At 38.7% G+C, this 19,107-nt stretch overlaps 1 protein-coding gene across 2 annotated transcripts in view; it reads left to right on the top strand.

Moving 5' to 3' along the window:
- The first annotated feature begins 1,441 nt into the window (after window positions 1-1,441).
- Window positions 1,442-19,107, top strand: part of LOC309712980 (disks large homolog 5-like) — a 30,370-nt gene continuing 12,704 nt past the window's right edge. The window contains exons 1-15 of one of the 2 annotated variants that reach the window (XM_082544265.1): window positions 1,442-2,209; window positions 7,837-7,905; window positions 8,491-8,659; window positions 9,009-9,152; window positions 11,397-11,580; window positions 12,945-13,201; window positions 13,571-13,883; window positions 14,580-14,810; window positions 15,886-16,070; window positions 16,191-16,316; window positions 16,539-16,671; window positions 16,804-16,928; window positions 17,173-17,348; window positions 17,504-17,607; window positions 18,950-19,042. In XM_082544265.1, the coding sequence (XP_082400391.1) occupies window positions 1,912-2,209; window positions 7,837-7,905; window positions 8,491-8,659; window positions 9,009-9,152; window positions 11,397-11,580; window positions 12,945-13,201; window positions 13,571-13,883; window positions 14,580-14,810; window positions 15,886-16,070; window positions 16,191-16,316; window positions 16,539-16,671; window positions 16,804-16,928; window positions 17,173-17,348; window positions 17,504-17,607; window positions 18,950-19,042 (2,607 nt within the window). In that variant the 5' untranslated portion in view covers window positions 1,442-1,911. The remainder of the gene's footprint in view (window positions 2,210-7,836; window positions 7,906-8,490; window positions 8,660-9,008; window positions 9,153-11,396; window positions 11,581-12,944; window positions 13,202-13,570; window positions 13,884-14,579; window positions 14,811-15,885; window positions 16,071-16,190; window positions 16,317-16,538; window positions 16,672-16,803; window positions 16,929-17,172; window positions 17,349-17,503; window positions 17,608-18,949; window positions 19,043-19,107) is intronic. The other variant, XM_082544266.1, reaches the window with a different exon arrangement.

Consider the following 19,107-nt stretch of genomic DNA (forward strand, 5'->3'; position numbering starts at 1 on the left):
AGAGGGTTAAGGAACCACCAGTCACAGAAATATCTCTGACTTTTTGTCACCTATGAAGACAAATTTCATTAGACCCTGAGAACCTCATGTTATCTTTTGTAAAGGATGCTGAAAGAGTCATCAAAGCTTCCCAACTAAGGTTTTAAACAGTTTATATACTTCACTTAATACAGTTACACTCTGGAAATGTTTATGGTTGATTCTGTTATTTCTAGACTTGATATACAACACTTTATGAAACCACTGGGTGGATGAGGAAATGGTTCATCTAAAGCTGGAAAAGAATAAATGCTTACCCAGCGCTCAGTTAATAATTTAATAGTAACACTTTGTCATATAATCACTGCTATATAGATCTCTATATAGCAAAAAAAATTAAGCTAAATGCCTGATATTGCAACTGTGTAGACTATAAAGGTGACTTCTTAATTTAACTATGAGGTCTCCAATATCATCAATCACATCCGAAAACACTAGGGGAAGTAATTCAGGAAGTCTCTGGTACATAATGAGCTACATAAAAGGTCAAAAACCAACAATGAATGACCCTTGAACAGCGCTGTATTCAAAACAGACTGAAAGCACGTCACTGGTTCAGAACTACTTCTCATTCTTAGCAAACGTTTTTCGTCCACCAAGAAAAAATATCTAAACTAGATTTTTAATTGTTTACATTTTTAAATATTATGGATAAGATGTAAAAGAGTGACCAATACAAAGGTTTGTAGCAATACAAAAGCCAACATCTTCCATGGGTGTGCATTAGTGCACATGATATGAGTTACCTGCAAATCTGTGCAGGTTTTGCTGCCCTACTGGCACTGTGGTCTTTTTCAGGGAAGACCTTGGTTATTCCACTACACTGTGCATGTACTACAGAAGCATGATCAGCAGTTAAAGTCTACACCAGTCTGCTAGTATTCCAACAAACACTGAACATATTTGGCACACTGGGAAACTAGTGATACAACAAGGGAAGTACAACGCATTTTTTTCTTTAAAATAAAGCAAGAGTTTTCAAACATTTTCTTTCTTAACAAGAAATGATGCAACACAGGAGTAAAAGTCCAACACTCTCGAAAGATTTTGGCCCCAAAAAGTAAAAGCTTAAACCTAATACGTTATATTATTACACTTATTTTGCAATTAATTGTGGGGTTTATATAATTTGCATCATTTTAGCTTTTTGGGAAGGGTGTGTAAACTTTCAAAAACTGGGCATAATAATGAAAATTAAATCGTCCTCAGCTAAAAAAAAAAAAAATACTTGTGAGTGAAAACAAGCCCGTCAGTATTGTTTTAGTGTGTTTTTATTGGCATTCTTGAATGCCTTCCACATAACTAACTCACACAGAAAGCGCAAAACCAGTATTACATAAGTTGTGGTAATAATTACAGCGGTAATTATAGCGGCGGGAAGCCAGGTGCGTCTAAAAAAAAGCCCCGCCCACGTTTACCTTAAATGTCCATTGCACGGAAATATGATTGGCACAGGGTTACAGCTGCTCGAACGGTGAGACATGGCGGAGTTTGTAGTCTGACTGAGAGCGCTCCTGGAGAGTTTCCACACTTTTCAACATGACTAAAGAACTTGATTTGACGCCGAGGTTGTTTCCGTAGCGCAGGCAAAGCGGGGCTTAAAGAGGCAGAGGCGTCATTTTTCCGAAAAGGATAGAGAGCGGCGGTTGGGAAAATGTGTTGTCATCTTCATGCAGTCAACAGCCTTGGGCAACAAATATGGCTACTTCTTGTGTATCCGTCAATTCGGGTTGAAAACCGTCCTGACTGGGTCGAGCGGGGTAGTTTCGCAGAGTCACGGCAGTAGCCCGAAGTTAAGTTGACTACCAGAAAGATTAAAAGGCTGGGATTGTCCCGAGCTGGTAAACAGCGGACGAGCGAAGCGGAGAGGAGATGGAGCCCAAGCACAAAGAGTTGTTGGAGAAATGTTACCAGAACTTGGTGGAGTCAATAACAGATGCGGACAGAGTTGTGGACGCGTTGGCTCACTGCGGGACCCTAAGCCAGCCAGAGCGCTACGAGCTGGAGCACAACTGCACCTCCAACTCGGAAAAAGTGGACCTTCTGCTGAAGCTACTAATGAGTAAAGACGGGGACCATTTCGCAGAGTTTTGCACTGCTCTGGAGACAACACACCCTCACCTGCAATCTTTATTGCTGGATGGCATTGGACCAGTGGATCATACGAGTGGTGAGAAACAATTAAAGTGTTAACGACCTCCTAATTAAATTGTTATAAGAGTATAGTGTTTATGAAGAAGGGGCGACGTGTCAGAAGTTAGGGCTTTATCTAAAATACAGTGAAACGGTGTGTTTGGGCCCCTTGCTTTTGATATTGCTTATGATCCAACCTGTTTTCGATCCTCTCCTGAGCATGATCTAACAAACATTAGTGCTATTGACCTTATGACAATTTGATGAAGGGCATGACTTTTCCTTTGGGCAAGACTTTTCAGGGCACAATCATGTGACCTGATGCCTATTTACACTCTCACTACTGTGCTTGTTTCATTTAGCATGTCACCAAAAGTACAGCCTGCTAGCTTTTTTTGTGAAAGCATTTAATGGACCTAAATAGACTCAATCAATGTAGGGAGGGACTGACTGTGTGTGGGAATCAATAACCCACTATCATAGTCAAACGAATGAGAGATGAATCAAATGCGTTTTAGTGCGCACTGTGCAATGAATTACTCGAGGGGGATATAAACTGGAGAATAAAGGGCATCAGTTTGATTTGTTTTTGGTGTAAAACTAACTACAGTTAAGATTATGTCAGCACCGGTAAGTAAATTACCTTTTTAAATAACTAATTGTACGGTGTTTACAATGTTGCAACTTAAAGGCATTCAGCAAACTATTGTTTTATTATAAACTTGTGAATGGATTCAAAATTGCCTTTGTCCACCTACTGTAATACTCCACAGCAGATGTATAGAAAATTAGTTTCTCTGTGGATTTGTCAGTATAGTATAGTTTTACTACTAACACGATACTGTATAGTGTAATGGTATAGTGCTTGTGGAACTGAAATTATTTCAGAAGTATGACCCCTGGCAAGGAGTTTCTGATTGATTCAGTTCGTCTGGTTTAGTGGCAGGTTTATTTAAACATTATGGATGGATTGGGACTTTTAAGTGATAAATTTTTGGATTTGATACACGTATGACACCAGATGTTGCAAGATACTGCAACATTGGATTTGGGATGCACTGTCTTGATATTCTTAAATATCTCAACCTAATTCAGATGCAGTTGTCCTTCCGAATCTGAATTAGCTGGATGATAGAGTAACTTTTAAGCATTACCAGAAACACAGGATCTCAAAACTCTTTTATTTATCAGTGATCAGATACACTTTTTAGAGAATATTCATCCTGCCTGCTCGGGATACATTAATATATGGACTGTTGGCTTGTCTTAAGAGGTGAACTAAAACTGCATCTTACACAACATTTAATGTTCCAAGGTATCGGGGGTTCCACCTTCGACCCTTATTATTTAACCCTTAAGTTTATCTAATGGTTACTAAATATATCTTGAAGTAAGGATAAGCCTCTGAGATAATATGGTCTCATAATGGCACAAATCGCAGATTAGTTTATAATAACTTTGTAATAGTTCTGTTTTCTATGTGGATAATCACCCTTTTTCTAACTAAGTGATAAATACATGCATGTGATTTTATTCACAGATAAATCCACAAACTATAGATATACTCTCTATTTTTTGTGTTCATCATAAATCTCTTATTGCATTCTTTGTATGCTGAAACAGTAATGATGTATTCTCTGGACTTTACCTGACATCTTATGCAATAGCATAATGCATGCACTCTGACATATGACCCTTACTCAGCACTTCTGTTGCACTTTGACATTTGAAAAACAAACAAACAAAAAAAGGAACATCCATCCAGTTGCTTTCTTGTTTGCTATCGCGTCATACTCAGTTAGCTACCAGGTGTTAATTATGCATTATTTTGGCAGAATTCATAAGAGAACGCAAGCTGGACACTTCTGTTAGTTTTTCTGAGCCTTCTCATTTTTGCGCTGCATTTCACAATTGTGCATTGGGTCTAGAACTGAGTACTGATAGGCACTCTAGTTCCAAAGAGCTTTGTACATGAGCATGTTCTGGGCTAGTCATAGTAGTGTGCAAATCCCCGTTGGTAGTCACACAGGACACAAATGGGCTGAGCTGTCTTCTGCTACTGGGCAGACAGGTTCCTCCACTGTGTGGCCAAAAGACGGGCCTTTCCAGAGAAAAGCAACCTATGTTTTTACATAATATGCACCATCAGGAGCCAGTTGCAGTAATTGACAAGTCACCCCAAAAAAATATGAGAGCCACATGTTGGTAAACCCTGCCTGTTCAAATGCTTATAACATGAATGCTAAATATATCCTTTAATCACTGACCTACAAAAAGTTCCACATGATGTAAATATGATGCCTATAGTACCGAACAGGGTGTGTATCGCCCAGGGCTTGGTTGTTTGTTTGTTTTTATTTTTTTGTTTTTTATTTTTTTAAATAAAGATACTTTGTAGTTTCACATAACTATAGCTCTAAGGCCTGCCAGCGGAGACCTTTCTGTTTAGATTGTTCTCATCGTTTCTTAAGGAAGAATAACACAATGGCTGCACATTATAAGGGTGTGTATCATGGGAAGTTTTGCTTTGTCACTGCAAAACAAGAGCAGGTGTTTTGCAGTTAGCGATTAACGAGTGTTATGTAGCTCGATTTCTTGGTTTCGTTCTAGATTTTATTAGGCGGAAAGAAGAGAATCTAGTTGTCTCCAGTGGTTTTGAACTGTTGACACAGAGGGTAGTTATTGCAGAATCGGTGACTCATTAACTTTATACCACAGTACATATCAGAGTGTACTTATTTATAGAAGTAGACTGTAGAAGAAAACTGATGTCTGTGTTCGGCATGCTTTTCAGTCTTCTAACATCTATCTCGCGTAGCAGACTTCTACTTTAATTAGAATAGCTTCTCCGCAGGGACATATGTCATTGTTGCAGTACCATCATAAATGCATATTGTGGTATTTCAAATAATTTCTTTCCAAGTCTTTCACATGTATCTCCAGAGATGAAGTTAAGTGGGATCAAGTAAAATTTCATCTGTTGCTTTGCTACTGACAGAAATGTCTTTTTTTTTTTTTTCTTTTTTTTAAGTTGAATGCTAATTGGTTTATTTGTCCAGTTAAAAGTTTGTTTACAAAGTATTAAATCAACTGAAAGGTTGTTTTGGACAGAGTGATAATAATCTGTGTTCATGTATGCAGAGGAGCGCTGAGTTTTCATGGTGAAAGTTTAATGTCTGAGTTTATTTTAGAATAGAGTGTGAACAATTTAGTTATGAGAAACTCCACTGATATGAAGGGAATTTAGATAAAGTCAAATTTTTACTTAATTAATATCTTTTGTATTGTTTAAGGATGTGTTGTTGGCTCATTTGTTTACTGGTAACATTTTAAAATCAGGTCAAAGACTTGGTGGGCATACTGGGATATTGAACAAAGCAGAGTGACTACAACATTAAAACCTGTGCTTTTAGTGCTATATAACTGTACCATGACTGTGCTATGATACTGGAGTAAATAAGTAAGCCCAACTTAACCATTCTGTTGACAAAAAAAGGGCCTGAATTATATCCCTCATTAAAAGCTGTATTTTATGGTTTTCTGAAATTCAATGTTGATGGACAACACTCTGATCTATTGCTTAGAAAGTAATCTTCCCCCTTTTGTCAATTAATTACTCATTATATACAATATTTAAGTTAGAGCTTTAAGATGCAAGTAGAAAAATGCATAATTCTTTTAATGGAAAGGGGTAGCATTCAGAATATCTTTCATTTATTGTTAGTGGCACATAGTACCAGATGTGATTTAAGATCAGCACTTTACGTTTGAGCGACTGTTCTCACGTTTAAAAGAAATGTTCAAGTTGAGAGTAAACTCCTACTAAAGACAGTCTTCCCACTTTCCGTTTGTTCTTGAGAAGTGGTCTTCTTATACCATAAAATTGTGTACAGATGATCAAGTGGCTGTGACCGTAACTACGAGATCAACCTAAATGAAATGCTTAAGTGGGCAGGGTCAGACCTCAGGTCACATGACTTCCACGGAGCAGAAAAGTAAGTGAGTTATGACATTCTGCACCTTGCCTATTGAGGCACTCTCTGCTCAGAGTCATGGGAAACTTAAGCTAGAGTGAGAACAAAGAGAGCTCAAAGAGAGATCGGTCTCTCCTTTTTCTTTCTTTCTTTTTTTTGTCCTTCAGTGGGAAATAGAGGGTTGAGCCATGTTAGCTGGGCTCCTCATAGTCTCAACTCATTTAGTTAGTGGGAACACGGCCAGTCAGGGGTTGATTTAGAGTAATGGGACGTGGGTAAATAGAATCGTTTGTCATGCTCTAAGTCTACACTAGACTTTACATCAGGAGTGGAAGCTGCTGATGTAACTGAACTATAAGCTGGTCACTCCACAGCAGTGCAGTAAGATCTCAGGAAAGGTGCACTGCTGGCTGTTTGATCAAGCAGTGTGCAGTCAGGCATCAATAAAATTCTAATCCTTCTTGTAGAGGATAAATAACCACGTTTGAAACAACTTGATTAACAAAATATAGTCAATGAAAAAACCTATTGCTAAACAATTCCTTGCTCTACTTTTACTGTAATTTATACAGTCAATGCCCTCTTATATTTTATCAATGTGTGCTTTGTGAGGGATATGACAATTTCTAGCTAAAGATTAATATTTATTGGCTGATTTTCATATGTTTGCATTTTAATACAGATCCCTATTACCATAGTTTTTCCATCTTTATCCAAATATACTGTCATAAACTTGAGCATTTAACATGCTAACTGAGGCCTGTAGAGTCGGAGATGTACCTCAGCATTGCACGCTCTGACCTTGGGCTGAATTTGCTGAGAAGTCCACTTCTGGGAAGAATTAAAATGTTTTCATTTTTAAAAGTGTACCAGTTCTTCATCTCACTGCTTTAGAACTGTTGGTAGTGAAAACATGATGTACTGTAGCAGATAAATATTGGCCACTCCCACTGATAAATGGCATCTTATTTGGCAATATACTGAAGGCAGTCAACACATCTTTTGTTTTTGCTTGTTTTCTTAGAAAAGGTGACAGACCAGATAGTAACTTAATGACAACATTTCTAATTGACTTGACCATTTGTGTAACCATTTGTTCCTCTGTTGTTGTAAAAAGCTAATTGTTTCTTCTGAATCTGTTGTGAAAATTGCACACTCTGGTAGATCGTGACACACACAGATTGCATCAGTTATTTCCCTTTTAAATACTTTTCTCTTTTAAAATCTACTGAAGAATTACTTTTACATTGGTGTGTGAAATAACATCATCTTCTTCATATTGTTCAGTGGTGTACATAAAGCTTCCTTTCTGTAACGTTAATTATGAATCACTGTAAGCTATAAAAGAGGGCCTTTCACAAGGGGGGGACTGTGTGATGTTGTCAGAGGAGATAAAAGGAGAAGCTCTAAGGCTGCAGCCTCTTTGGGGCCCTGGCTAGTATGTATTCAAGCTCCCTGCCCAACTGGTAATTAGCTACACTCTGTCAGCCCACAGGCCCGTCATCCCAAGTTGGGGAAAGTCCCACCTTATTATTCCTCCAGCTGGCTTTTTTCAGTAAAGGCTCCCGAATGTAACCCAAGCTGCACTGCCTTGATGTACCATACAATGCTGGAGATGATCATCTGACCATAAAGCAGACACGGTCGAGTACGCTTAGACCTGACTTTAATGTTTCTGTTCATGCTGCAGGGTCCACTTACAGCGTCTTGTCCACCATGCCATCGGACTCAGAAAGCAGCAGCTCTCTCAGCAGCTTAGGTGAGTGTGGTACTCATGATGACTAACGATTTAAGGTAAAGATGAGTCCAAAAAATCTTCTTTGGAAAAGGGGGGGGGGGGGGAGAAAAAAACAGTTGTTCTGAGGAACCAGACGGCTTCTAATTGTTTAGACTCTAAGCACATGCAAGTGATTACACAGATGTGACAAGGATTTAAAAATACACACACGAGAGAGAGATCTGTTTCTACTCTAGAAGAGAGGATTGGTCTGTGCTGTTGAAGCTGAACCAGTGTTTATCATTACGTTTATTTTTGTGGTATATTCAAAACTGAATGAGTAGATCAATGATGACAGACAATATTTAAGTGACTTTGGCTAAACGATTATATAGATTAAATAAAATAATGGTCAAGCTCTTTACCCATAACATAATCATGAACTTGTATGTTTGTAATTTATTTCTTTAGCCAAGTTTGCAGCTCAGATGAACATAGACTACATTTTTACTGAAATATAGCTATACACTCTAGCTGACATAAATAAAACTGCACTGAACCCCGTCACTCGCATCATTTGAACTTTGCGATCGGCACAAGCCACCAGTGACATGCTGACTCACACAGGTACTCCTGCTCAAGCGTCCTCCCCTCCACCTGCCCACATGGACAGCCACCAAGTGAATGAGAAAATGGAGACCATTCTGTTAGAGTTGAGACAGGTGACGCGTGAAAGGGATGAGCTACGCAAACGTCTCGCCCTCTCTTCACCTGGAACCACCTTTGATGACTGCAGGTAGTGTTTTAGTCTCATTCTACAGCCTGTTTTCCAACACATTTGCAGAAAAGCAGAGCAATCTTGTTTCTACCTGCACTCTTTAGATAGAGGTATTTTGCATTCTTGAGCATTTAAAAGCCCTGCCAAAAAAAGCAAGAGCTATTTGACGTAAACTTGTGCTCGTTTTGTTTTAGAGTTGAGCACAAGATGTGAGGATACAGTTGAACTTTCTCTCTTTCCTTACGCTCCCAAAAGTACAAAGTTTGCATGTTTATCTCACTTATGGCTCTCACATTGTCCCATGTGGCATCTCAGAACTTGGTTTTTGATGCAAGTGTGTTTCCCTGTTTCCTGCTCTGTGAAATAGACCGAATGCAAAAGCAGGTCATGACTATGAGCGTCTGAAGCTGCAGTGTATGAAGGCAATGGCAGACCTGCAATCCCTGCAGAACCAGCATAGCACCACCCTGAAGAGGTGCGAGGAGGCTGTGAAGAAAGCAGACTTCTACCAGTAAGTGGAAAGCCTACTAGGGGACTTTGTAAATTTTTTAACAGCCGGTGCATTTGTGCTGTATGCATTCAAGCTCAGCCTGCAGCATTTTTAGCCAGTATTCTGTTCTTCCTCACATATTCACAGCAGATTGCGTAGAACAGATTTTATTTTTGCAAGAGTGATAGGGATGAAGCCTTTATATCAGTTCAAAATCTCAGTTAAGCTATAAAAATCCCAACAGGTCTTCTTCAATTTGATTTAATCTTTGGGATTGTTTGAGGGCGGGGGGACTATTTGTATTATTTAGTAGCAGGGCAAATCATACATTTCTGGCTAAAGGTTGAGGGAAGAGACTAGAATATGCTCTATAAGTATTATCCTTTTGTAAAGAGTTCACCATAAGCATGCTCTGTAATCAGTATGTGAATCCTGTGTATGCGGCACAGCATCTTTGCCGTGAGGATAATGCTGCGAACGGAGCATTTGGTGTCTAGTGAAATAAGCTGTACTGAGTTGACATGAAGGGAAGGCTAGTCCATTTGTATGATTTTTAATGATGCCATACAGCCTCTGAAGTGTAGGGAACCAACATCTGGCCCCCAATGCAAACAGACAGATGAAGGATTATGTCCGTGTTTAAGCCTGTACTTTTGCGTCCTGTTTGCACATCAGAGAGAATCTTTATTTATCAATGTCCTCTCTGCCTCTGTACTCAACCATTCACTCTAAGCAGCATGTTTTTGTCAATGGAAAATCACATTCATGTCTAGCAGTTTTAATATTGTACTTAAATTAGTAAGTCGCTAAACACTTAACCATTAACCCTTAGTAATTCTGAAGAATTTTAATTAGTCCTATTAGTGATTCATGTTTTAGAAAATTTCAAGTTAAAGCTTTATTACATAAGAGGTGCGGTTTTTTTTTTTTTCCTATTAATGTTAATATAGTGACAGGAAGACCACAACAGCCCTGTGGCTTTAAATGAATTAATTAATTGTTTTTAGTGACAGCACGGTGGTGTGATGGTTAGCACTGTTGGTGCTCAGCAAGAAGGTCTTGAGTTTGACTCCACCTCCTGTCTGAAGGGCATGTTCTCCCATGTTTGCATGGGTTCTCTCCAGGTACTCCGGCTTCCTCCCACAGTACAAGAACAGGATTAGGTTAATTAGTGATTCTTAATTGCCTGTAGGTAGAACACAGTAAAACCATCTGTGAAAGTTAACACACAAAAAACAGTTTGTGAATGTGAAATTATGTCAACACGGGGTACTTCGTGTAATTTAATTTTTAGGTAGTTCTGAAATGATTAGTTTGACCACAAACTGCAGCAGTTAATCATTTCCAGTTGCAACAAAAGATTTGTATGCAAACTGTTGTGCTGGCTACTTCAAAACCTGCTTCGAGTTGGGTGTTCCAGTTAAGGAGATAAGACTGACGTGATTGTGCTGGAAAGATGACACCAGAAGAACAATATGTAATGAAATCCTGAAAGAAGAGGGCAAACAACACAAGAGGAAGTGGAAAGCACCCACAGAAATCTCATCAACATGATGTATCAATGGAAGAAGGCCAAAAAGGAGACTAAATTGCTCTTGACTAATAAAATATTTTTTTTAAAAAGAATCATAAAAAACAAAAAGATGGTGCTTACGTCTGTGAGAATAATCTGTAGACCAGCAGTAAGGCATGGCAGAAGAAGCGTCATAGTTTGGGACTGATGTTCTGCTTCAGGGCTAATATACCTTGCAATCATTAATTTATGCAGTTTACTTTGAAACTGCACCGAGAAATTGTTCCAGGAGAATGTCAAGGCAGCAGTTTATGACCTGAAGTTTGTAAGAGTTTCGGTGATTCAGCAAAACAATGGCCTAAAGCAAATCAACAACAACAGTAAATCATGTCCCAGTGGCCAAGTTAGAGTCCTGACCACAAATCAGCAGAGCTGCAGTGACATAACTGGCTACAGCAAACATTTCAGATGTTTTTAAGAAGCTGCTTTTAGCTACTACATTCAAGTATTAACTTACTTTCTTCATCCTACACTGTGGCTAACTGGTGCGATCCAAATGACGTGTGTGTGTGTGTGTGTGTGTGTGTGTGTGTGTGTCCCCAAATATTTTTTGATTTATGATTTACTAGCTGAATATATGTTGCCAGAGACACAGTAGATGGAGATGTATATATTCAGTGCTGTAAATGCTGATTTTAAAAATCGCTGGCAGCACCCATGGTTTGATTGTACCCATTCTGCTATCTCCACAGTACACTGCACAGCCGTCTGGTGAGCGAGCACACCCAGCTGAAAGAGGAGCTCGAGGTGCTGAGACAGGACAACATCCAGCTGGTCAGGGAGCACAACCATGTGAAACAGGCCTGCGAGGAGCTCAGGAGGCTGCATGATGATGATCAGAGGGAAGTAGCTGATATGAAGATGCTACACCAGCAGGTGCCTGTGTAATTTTTCAGTTCTGTCACCATTCATGCTTAAAAATGGGACACAAACAACATACAGACACAAAAATATAAATGGGTATATACTATCTAGACATCTGCAGACACCCCTTTCCATCTCTAGTTGGCCGCTGACATAAAATCAGTTGGATCTTGACATTTGAGATGGACATTAATTTGCTCTTGTCTCGGTGACCATTATGTCCAAAAGGACAATGTTGTTCAGACAAATGGGGTCAGACAAGCTCTGTCCTCTCCATGTCTCCATCCATCAAAACATTCTTTCAGATTACAAAAATGACTTGACCTGAGTCTCTCACCATTACTCAGTCTGACATTCACCGTGACTGCAGTCACAAGACCATATCATTAAATGTTAGCAATGCCTTATATAACCATGGAGAATGTGTATAACAGGGCTAGTTGATAGCAAGGATACGTTCCCCATTGTCTCTAGAAGTCATGTCATCATTGCATAAACTACTGTTCAGCCTCAGTCAAATTAGGAGTCAAATTAGTTTTAAGTGATGCCAGCCCAGAGAAGACATTTATTGTACAGTTGTTAGATTCCAATTACATACTATAATTTTTCATGTCTAAATGTGTCCTGGTTTGTCCGTTTTTGGCACTCTGTTCATGATTTGGATTAGATTCAATAGTAATTTAAACGTTACAAACAAAATATTTGTAAACATGAAGCCAGACTGAGTCCATTGGATCTCATCAGTGCTTAATTAACTAAATTAACTTAATTAACTTACTGGTAGCAAGTCAAAAAGTTTATTCAGCTGATTTGACAGCAATTCTGTCTGTCAGGTCGACTGTACTTATTGTACATTTGAGCGTCTTCATCTTTTAGCTGTGGTTGCTAATTGGTGAAACTGTGGTAACATTAATCACTGTTTCGACCACAGTCTCCTGCGATTGCTTCCTGTACAGTTCCCACAGAACTAGTAAAATTGAATGGCAATACATTTTTAATGGTAGTTAAGCTTATCCATTCATGCTAAAAGCATGTAGTATACCCCAGTTGCTGCTTGCATCAGAAGCAGACTGCCCTATAGGATGTTAAGAAGCTAGACAGAAGCTAGATACAAGTTATCATCTGGTTCACTACAGTTCAAGTGATATTTCAACAGTTTAAAGTAACATTTTGTTTAATCTCCACTGAAACGGGTAATTAAATGATTTAGGCACTTCACTTTAGATTTATATCAAACAGCACAACATTTCAGCATCTACAGAGTTGAAAAGTATTCCGGATAACTTTTTCCAAGTGACTGCATCAGCTCTTATCTTGATATAGTCCCATTATTGCCCTCTAATTCGTTAAATAACCCGACTTAATGCTATTTGCAGGTAATGAGAGAGGGCTCCTCTGATGTCCTTAACAAACTCTACGACACAGCTGTGGACAAGTTGGAGGCCGTGAAGAGTGACTATGAGACTCTGAGGAAGTGCTACAATGACAAGTTGGCCAGTCACAATGCCGATTTGAGTCGTTTGGACCAGGCTGAGGAAGAGAACCACCGGCTGCAGAAGCAACTCGACATGCTGCTGAAACAAAGAGATGCTGCCATCCACTATCAGCAGCAATACTCTTCTTCAATAAGAAGGTAAAGCTGGAATTATTAGGTCTACAAAGCCAGCAGGGCTACAAACTTCACACAAAAACTGAGCAACTGTTAAAAAACTAAAAAGCAGTTGCAGCAAATTATACTACAAACTGAGTACTTGAGTACAGAGCCAAAGTCAGATCTGCACAGTGCTTAAAATGTGCTTAATTCAAGGCAGATGAAGCTTTGCGGATGTCCTCCCATTTATAGTTTTCTTTTTAGATGCTTAAATTCCACATTTGATCAGTCTATGATCTTATTGTTCATGATTTTAATGTTTTAAGCACAAGACAGAGTAGAAATGTTTACCCTTTGGAAATTAATAGAGGCATTGAATCCACTGCATTCCTTAATCCCTGCCTGATGCAGGTTTGACAACACCCACCAAGAACTATCCAAGGCCACAGCCCACAATAAGGAGCTACAGCGAGAGATGGAACGGCTGCAGTCTGAGGTGACGCGGCTCAAGACCCAGCAGCTCAAGGCGGCAAAGGACAGCGAGAAGTACAAGGAGGAGCGGGACTCTGTGATCAGTGAATATCGCTTGATCATGAGTGAGCGGGATCAGGTGATCAAAGAGGTGGACAGGCTCCAGACGGGTCTGGAGATGGCAGAGGCGAAGCTAAAGAGCACTTCGTCAGAGAGACGGGTGGCCAGTGAGGAGCTGGAGGCTCTCCGACAGGTAAAAGCTAAAATGAGGGATCATCAGTGAGAACTGAAAACGGTTAACCATTTCACAGACGGGATCAGAAAGCACTGGAGGAATAACTATTGTAATAAGAGACATTTGGAATTATACATGCACTATAAAGAAATTAATTTCTTCAGATTTACAGGGCTCCTTTTAATTTAAGTGAAACTGTTAATGAAGAATGACCATTTGCGTAACATCTGTGTCTTAAATATCTCTTGTCGTTAAACTGCTGAAGTCATTCTTTTTGGCAACAGTCAAAGGTTTAGGGTGGCTAAAAAGTAACCACGTCATGATCACTGCTATTAAAACCCACAGTTCAGGAAGAGAAATTTGGTTATGCTTTTTAACTCTTCTGTGTAAAATGAACTTGAGAAGCTCTCCAAAATAAATACATAAAAAATCCTTTTAAGAGGAGCAAAATTCTTTAGTTCTTCATCTAATAGGAAGTTTGTCTGGCAGCATATCTTTGTGCTGAGATAAGAATGTATTCCTCCCCAAGGAGGGAATTCCAGAATCACAGCGATGTAAGAAACACGTCGGCATAAAAGGAAATGTACAACAATATGCAAATCATATTAAAATATTCCAAAATTCTCAAGGTAAAAATTTAAGAAGATATAGAAATTTACTTTTTTCTTTATTTTCTTTATTATTATTATTATTATTATTATTTTTTTGATGAAGGAGCTGGCCTCAGCGCTGGTGGACAGGGACCGAGCAATCTGTGAAAAGAATGAGCTGCTGGAGAAATTCTGTCATGAGGTCAAGGACAAAGCTGAGGCCCAAAAGGAGCTGAACCAGGCCTGCAAAGACATCGAAACAGTGCGTGAGGAAAGAGATGTGGCCCGGAAGGAGAGGACAGAGGCCATCATCCAGAGGGACCAGCTGTTGCAAGAGTATTACCAGGCCAGACAGGTAGCCAGACGGACAGATGATTTATCATCACAAATGGAGGGATTGGTTTATTTCTCTGACAGTAATCCCTTCATCCCATCTCACATAGTAGTAGTTTTTTATTTTATTTTATTTTTTCTTCAATCGGCTGGCTGGTTTCTACATATTGATTTCTGTTGAGAAATGTGTACTCACCCATCATTCTGTTTGCAGTGATTGTCAGATTAATTATAAAAGTCAGGGATGCCTACATTAGGAAATTACCAATAATTGTAGTGACAGGCCTCACCCTCACTTCCAAGTACACCAGAAATCTGCACTGCGTCAGAAATGGATTGTTAAGCAAAACTGTAGACTGAAATGGAATTAATGCAACAGTGTATCTAGTGCAAGCGCTCTAGATACACCATCAGACTGAGTTTTACATTTGTTTTATTATATCTGGTTTATATACCTAATCCAGTCTATGGCTGTTTTATACATCATAGATGGAAACTACATCTTAGTTTACAGAAATTTGTTTTTGGATGGATGGAGTCAGCTAAGTTGAAAGTTTTGTTTCTTAAAAAAAGCAACAAAATGTCTTCATAGCTTGTAATTAATACCTTGTATTTAAAAAAACCAACAAAGCACTTTATTTAGTCTATTGATTAGTGTACAAGCAGAAAAAATAAATGATCTATTCAAACAAACCTTTCTCACAGCAGCCATTCTGGCTGCTGCTAGAGGTAAACACAGGTGATACTAATCACATTAAAGCTTCACCTCAATAGAGGACAAGATTCATTATTCTAATTTGTAACATCTGTGTTTGTGCCATGTCAAGTCAAAATGACTGCTGTCAAACGGGTATTTGCATCAATGAGCTTTCAAGCTTAACTCGCACCAAAATTATGTAAAGCTGATAATTAAAAACATGTGTTGAGTATAATATTACTGCAAAGTTAGTGTACAGAGTGGGTGAAAGATGCAAATACTTTCTTATGACACACATTTAGAGGAATTTGCCACATGTTATCAAATACCATATTGGACTAAAAGCACCTTCACTTCTCCGGTGACATTTATCACCCATCAATTTGATCTACTCCTGCAGGAACAGGACTCTGCCACCATGAACATGGAACGAGCCACCAAGGAGATCGAGATGCTGAGGAAGCAGTATGAGGCCATCTCGCAGGAGCTGAAGGAGGCCTTGCAGGAGGCTGAGGTCGCCAAGTGTCGGCGGGACTGGGCCTTCCAGGAGAGGGACAAGATTGTAGCAGAAAGAGAGAGCATTCGGTAAGAATTTTTAAAAAAAAAAAATATAGATGTAGATGCATGTCATTGCGAGGAGGCTTGGGCAAAAATAGTTTGCGTGTATTTTATGTGACACCTGATGACAATATGTGCATCACTCAGTACACTGTGTGACAACCTGAGACGAGAAAGGGATAGAGCTGTGAGTGATCTGGCAGACGCTCTGAGGAATCTGGATGACATGAGAAAGCAGAAGAACGATGCGACGCGGGAACTCAAAGAACTAAAGTGCGTTATTTCTCCCAAAAGTTGTTTTTGAGACAGATAAATGTCTTGTGTTCTATTTTAGGTAAACTTGAATATTATTCATTGATTTATATTTGTGTTAAAAGTGCTTCTCTTCCTTAATGATCTTTTGTGCCACCCAGTGGATGAATTTTATTTACACAGGACAGTTCAAATTACTTTGAAATACTTACTGAAGAGCTACATATTTCATGTTTCCTGCAGAGAAAAGTTGGAAGATGAGCTGGAAAAGGAAGCAAGATATCGTCAGCTGATGGCCCACAGTTCACATGATTCAGCCATAGACACTGACTCAATGGAGTGGGAGACAGAAGTTGTAGAATTTGAGAAGCACAGAGTAAGGATCATTTAGAGTTTTCTTTTTTGTTTTTTAAGAAATGTGATTTGCCTTTAGAGAATTGCACTTAATGAATGAACTAATTCAGAATCAAAAAATCATAATATTCCTCGTGATTTTTCATTTTTGCAGGACATGGATTTGAAAGCACTTGGATTTGATATTGCTGAAGGGGTAAATGATCCCTATTTACCAGGGGACTGTGGTGTATTTGTAACTAAGGTGGATAAAGGAAGTATTGCTGAGGGAAGATTAAGGTAACTGTCACTTTCCTCCTCAGTGTATATAAATGTTTTGAGTTCCCTTTGTCATTTGACACCTGAGTTTTGGTTCTAATAATAAGCTTTATTTGGAGAATAGAAACACATTTTCATATTTTCACTTGTAAAATTTAGTATGCAGCACTCAGAAAATCAGATTTTTGATACATGTCAATTTACACAACACATCATAGTTGGCTTCTCTTTCATTATTATTATATTCTCTCTTATTTCTGTTCAGGGTAAATGACTGGTTGCTTAAAATAAATGACGTGGACCTGACCAATAAAGACAGGAAGCAGGTGATCAAAGCTGTGTTGAGTGGTGAGGGCATGATTAATATGGTGGTTCGTAGAAGAAAGTCACTAGGAGGACGGATCATCACTCCAATCCAGATAAACTTAGCTGGACACAAAGGTCAGCTTCAATTTCCAAATAAGTAATAAACTTCACCGTTATAATGTCTGCCTGACAAGCTAGTAATGACATTAAAGTGCAAAGTATTTGCGTTTAATTATCTGTATATGTGATGGTAATTGGGGTGTGTTTTTTCTAATTGTTTTTCCTCATAGACAGTGGACTAGGTTTGGAAAGTGGAGTGTTTGTTGCCACATTGGCTGCTGGCAGCCCAGCTGCTAAAGACTGCAGTCTCACTATTGGTGACAGACTGTTAGCTGTAAGTATGATCACTGAAAAGTTTATCATTTGTTTGATAAAAGCCTGTTTGTTATCAAGAGATGGCTGTGGTCTCTAGTGCCCTCTACTGACCACATTCAAGTTGTTTTAAGACAAGCACAACTGCAGCATGTTCCAACTACTTGCCTTCAAAGTACAGTGTTGAAACAGAGGAAATTTGTTGTGTATATGTATACATTTCATAACTTCAATGAACATGAAGTAATGCAGCCAGTTTCACTGTTATATAGAGAGGATATAATGGAGACTGTGGGCTTCCAGTGAGGCTGACCTCCGAGATGAAGTAAAATCTGACATTACTAAAAATTCACTGGAGGTACCAAAATATCAGCTACAATACAAAGATGCTCACAGTACACTGCTGCACACTATTAACATAGTTTTGTAATTTTCATATGTCAGATAATATAAAATCTGTCAGTTAAACTAGGATTAAATGTTAGTGAAAGTAAGCTAGCACATTCCCAAACTTACCCTTGTCACACAAACCATACATACAGGCCATAACACAATTATATAGTCTACTTATCTTTTGATTTCAGCACTCTTATGTTGGATAAAAAAAAAAAAAAATTAAAAAAAAAAAGTCATGACTGGGAATCATTTTTGGCTTGACTATATTTAAGTTTTAGACCACCATATATGTTACACTTTATTGGTCTGGAATATGCCGGTTATTCCAAACGGCTTCCATTATGATCTGAATCTGTCTTTTATATTGTAATTTGTCCTTATGCTATAATTTTATCCCTGGCAGCTTTAACACTGCCCAGGACCCAAAATTCATTAATAGACCATCATTTGCTGATAGTCTTACATCATGCACTCTATCATAGCTGGCTGCTTTGATATCAGTATCAGTAACTGTACTGAATATGCGTCTAAGCTTCGTTTTTGGGAGGTCTCACAATCCTACTTAAGTCCTGAATTGTCTTGATGTCCTACCTACATGTTTGAGACAGGGAATTCAGTATGATCTCACTTTATTATTAAAAAAGGCTTGCATTATTTACAGGAATCTGATATTTTAAAAAATAAAGTACCTCCATAATCCTAATCAAGGAATTTTTGGGACTTGATTACTTTTAAGGGCAGGTGGCCACTATTTTTGTACCCAAGTACACATCAGCCATCATTTTAATGGTTAATGTTGTGTAATGAGGATGCGCACACCTCAGATACCGGTAATCTAAATTCTAACCATAACTAGCACATTTGCAGACGCCATTTCAAGATGGAGTACGATGATGATGATGTCTAGGTAAGTAGGCTCTTATTTATGGGACTTTTTTTTTTTTTTTTTTTTTTTTTTTTTTCCTCAGATCAATGGAATTGCGCTCGATAACAAGTCGCTCTCTGAATGTGAGTCTTTGCTGAGAAACTGCCGAAATTCTCTCAGCCTCTCCCTCATGAAGGTAAAAACTCAGTAACCCAAACACATACAGATTCTCACAACTGTAACATCACATACTGCTGTTTC

This window comes from Aulonocara stuartgranti (genome assembly GCF_965226115.1).
Source record: "Aulonocara stuartgranti genome assembly, chromosome: 8".
NCBI lineage: Eukaryota > Metazoa > Chordata > Actinopteri > Cichliformes > Cichlidae > Aulonocara > Aulonocara stuartgranti.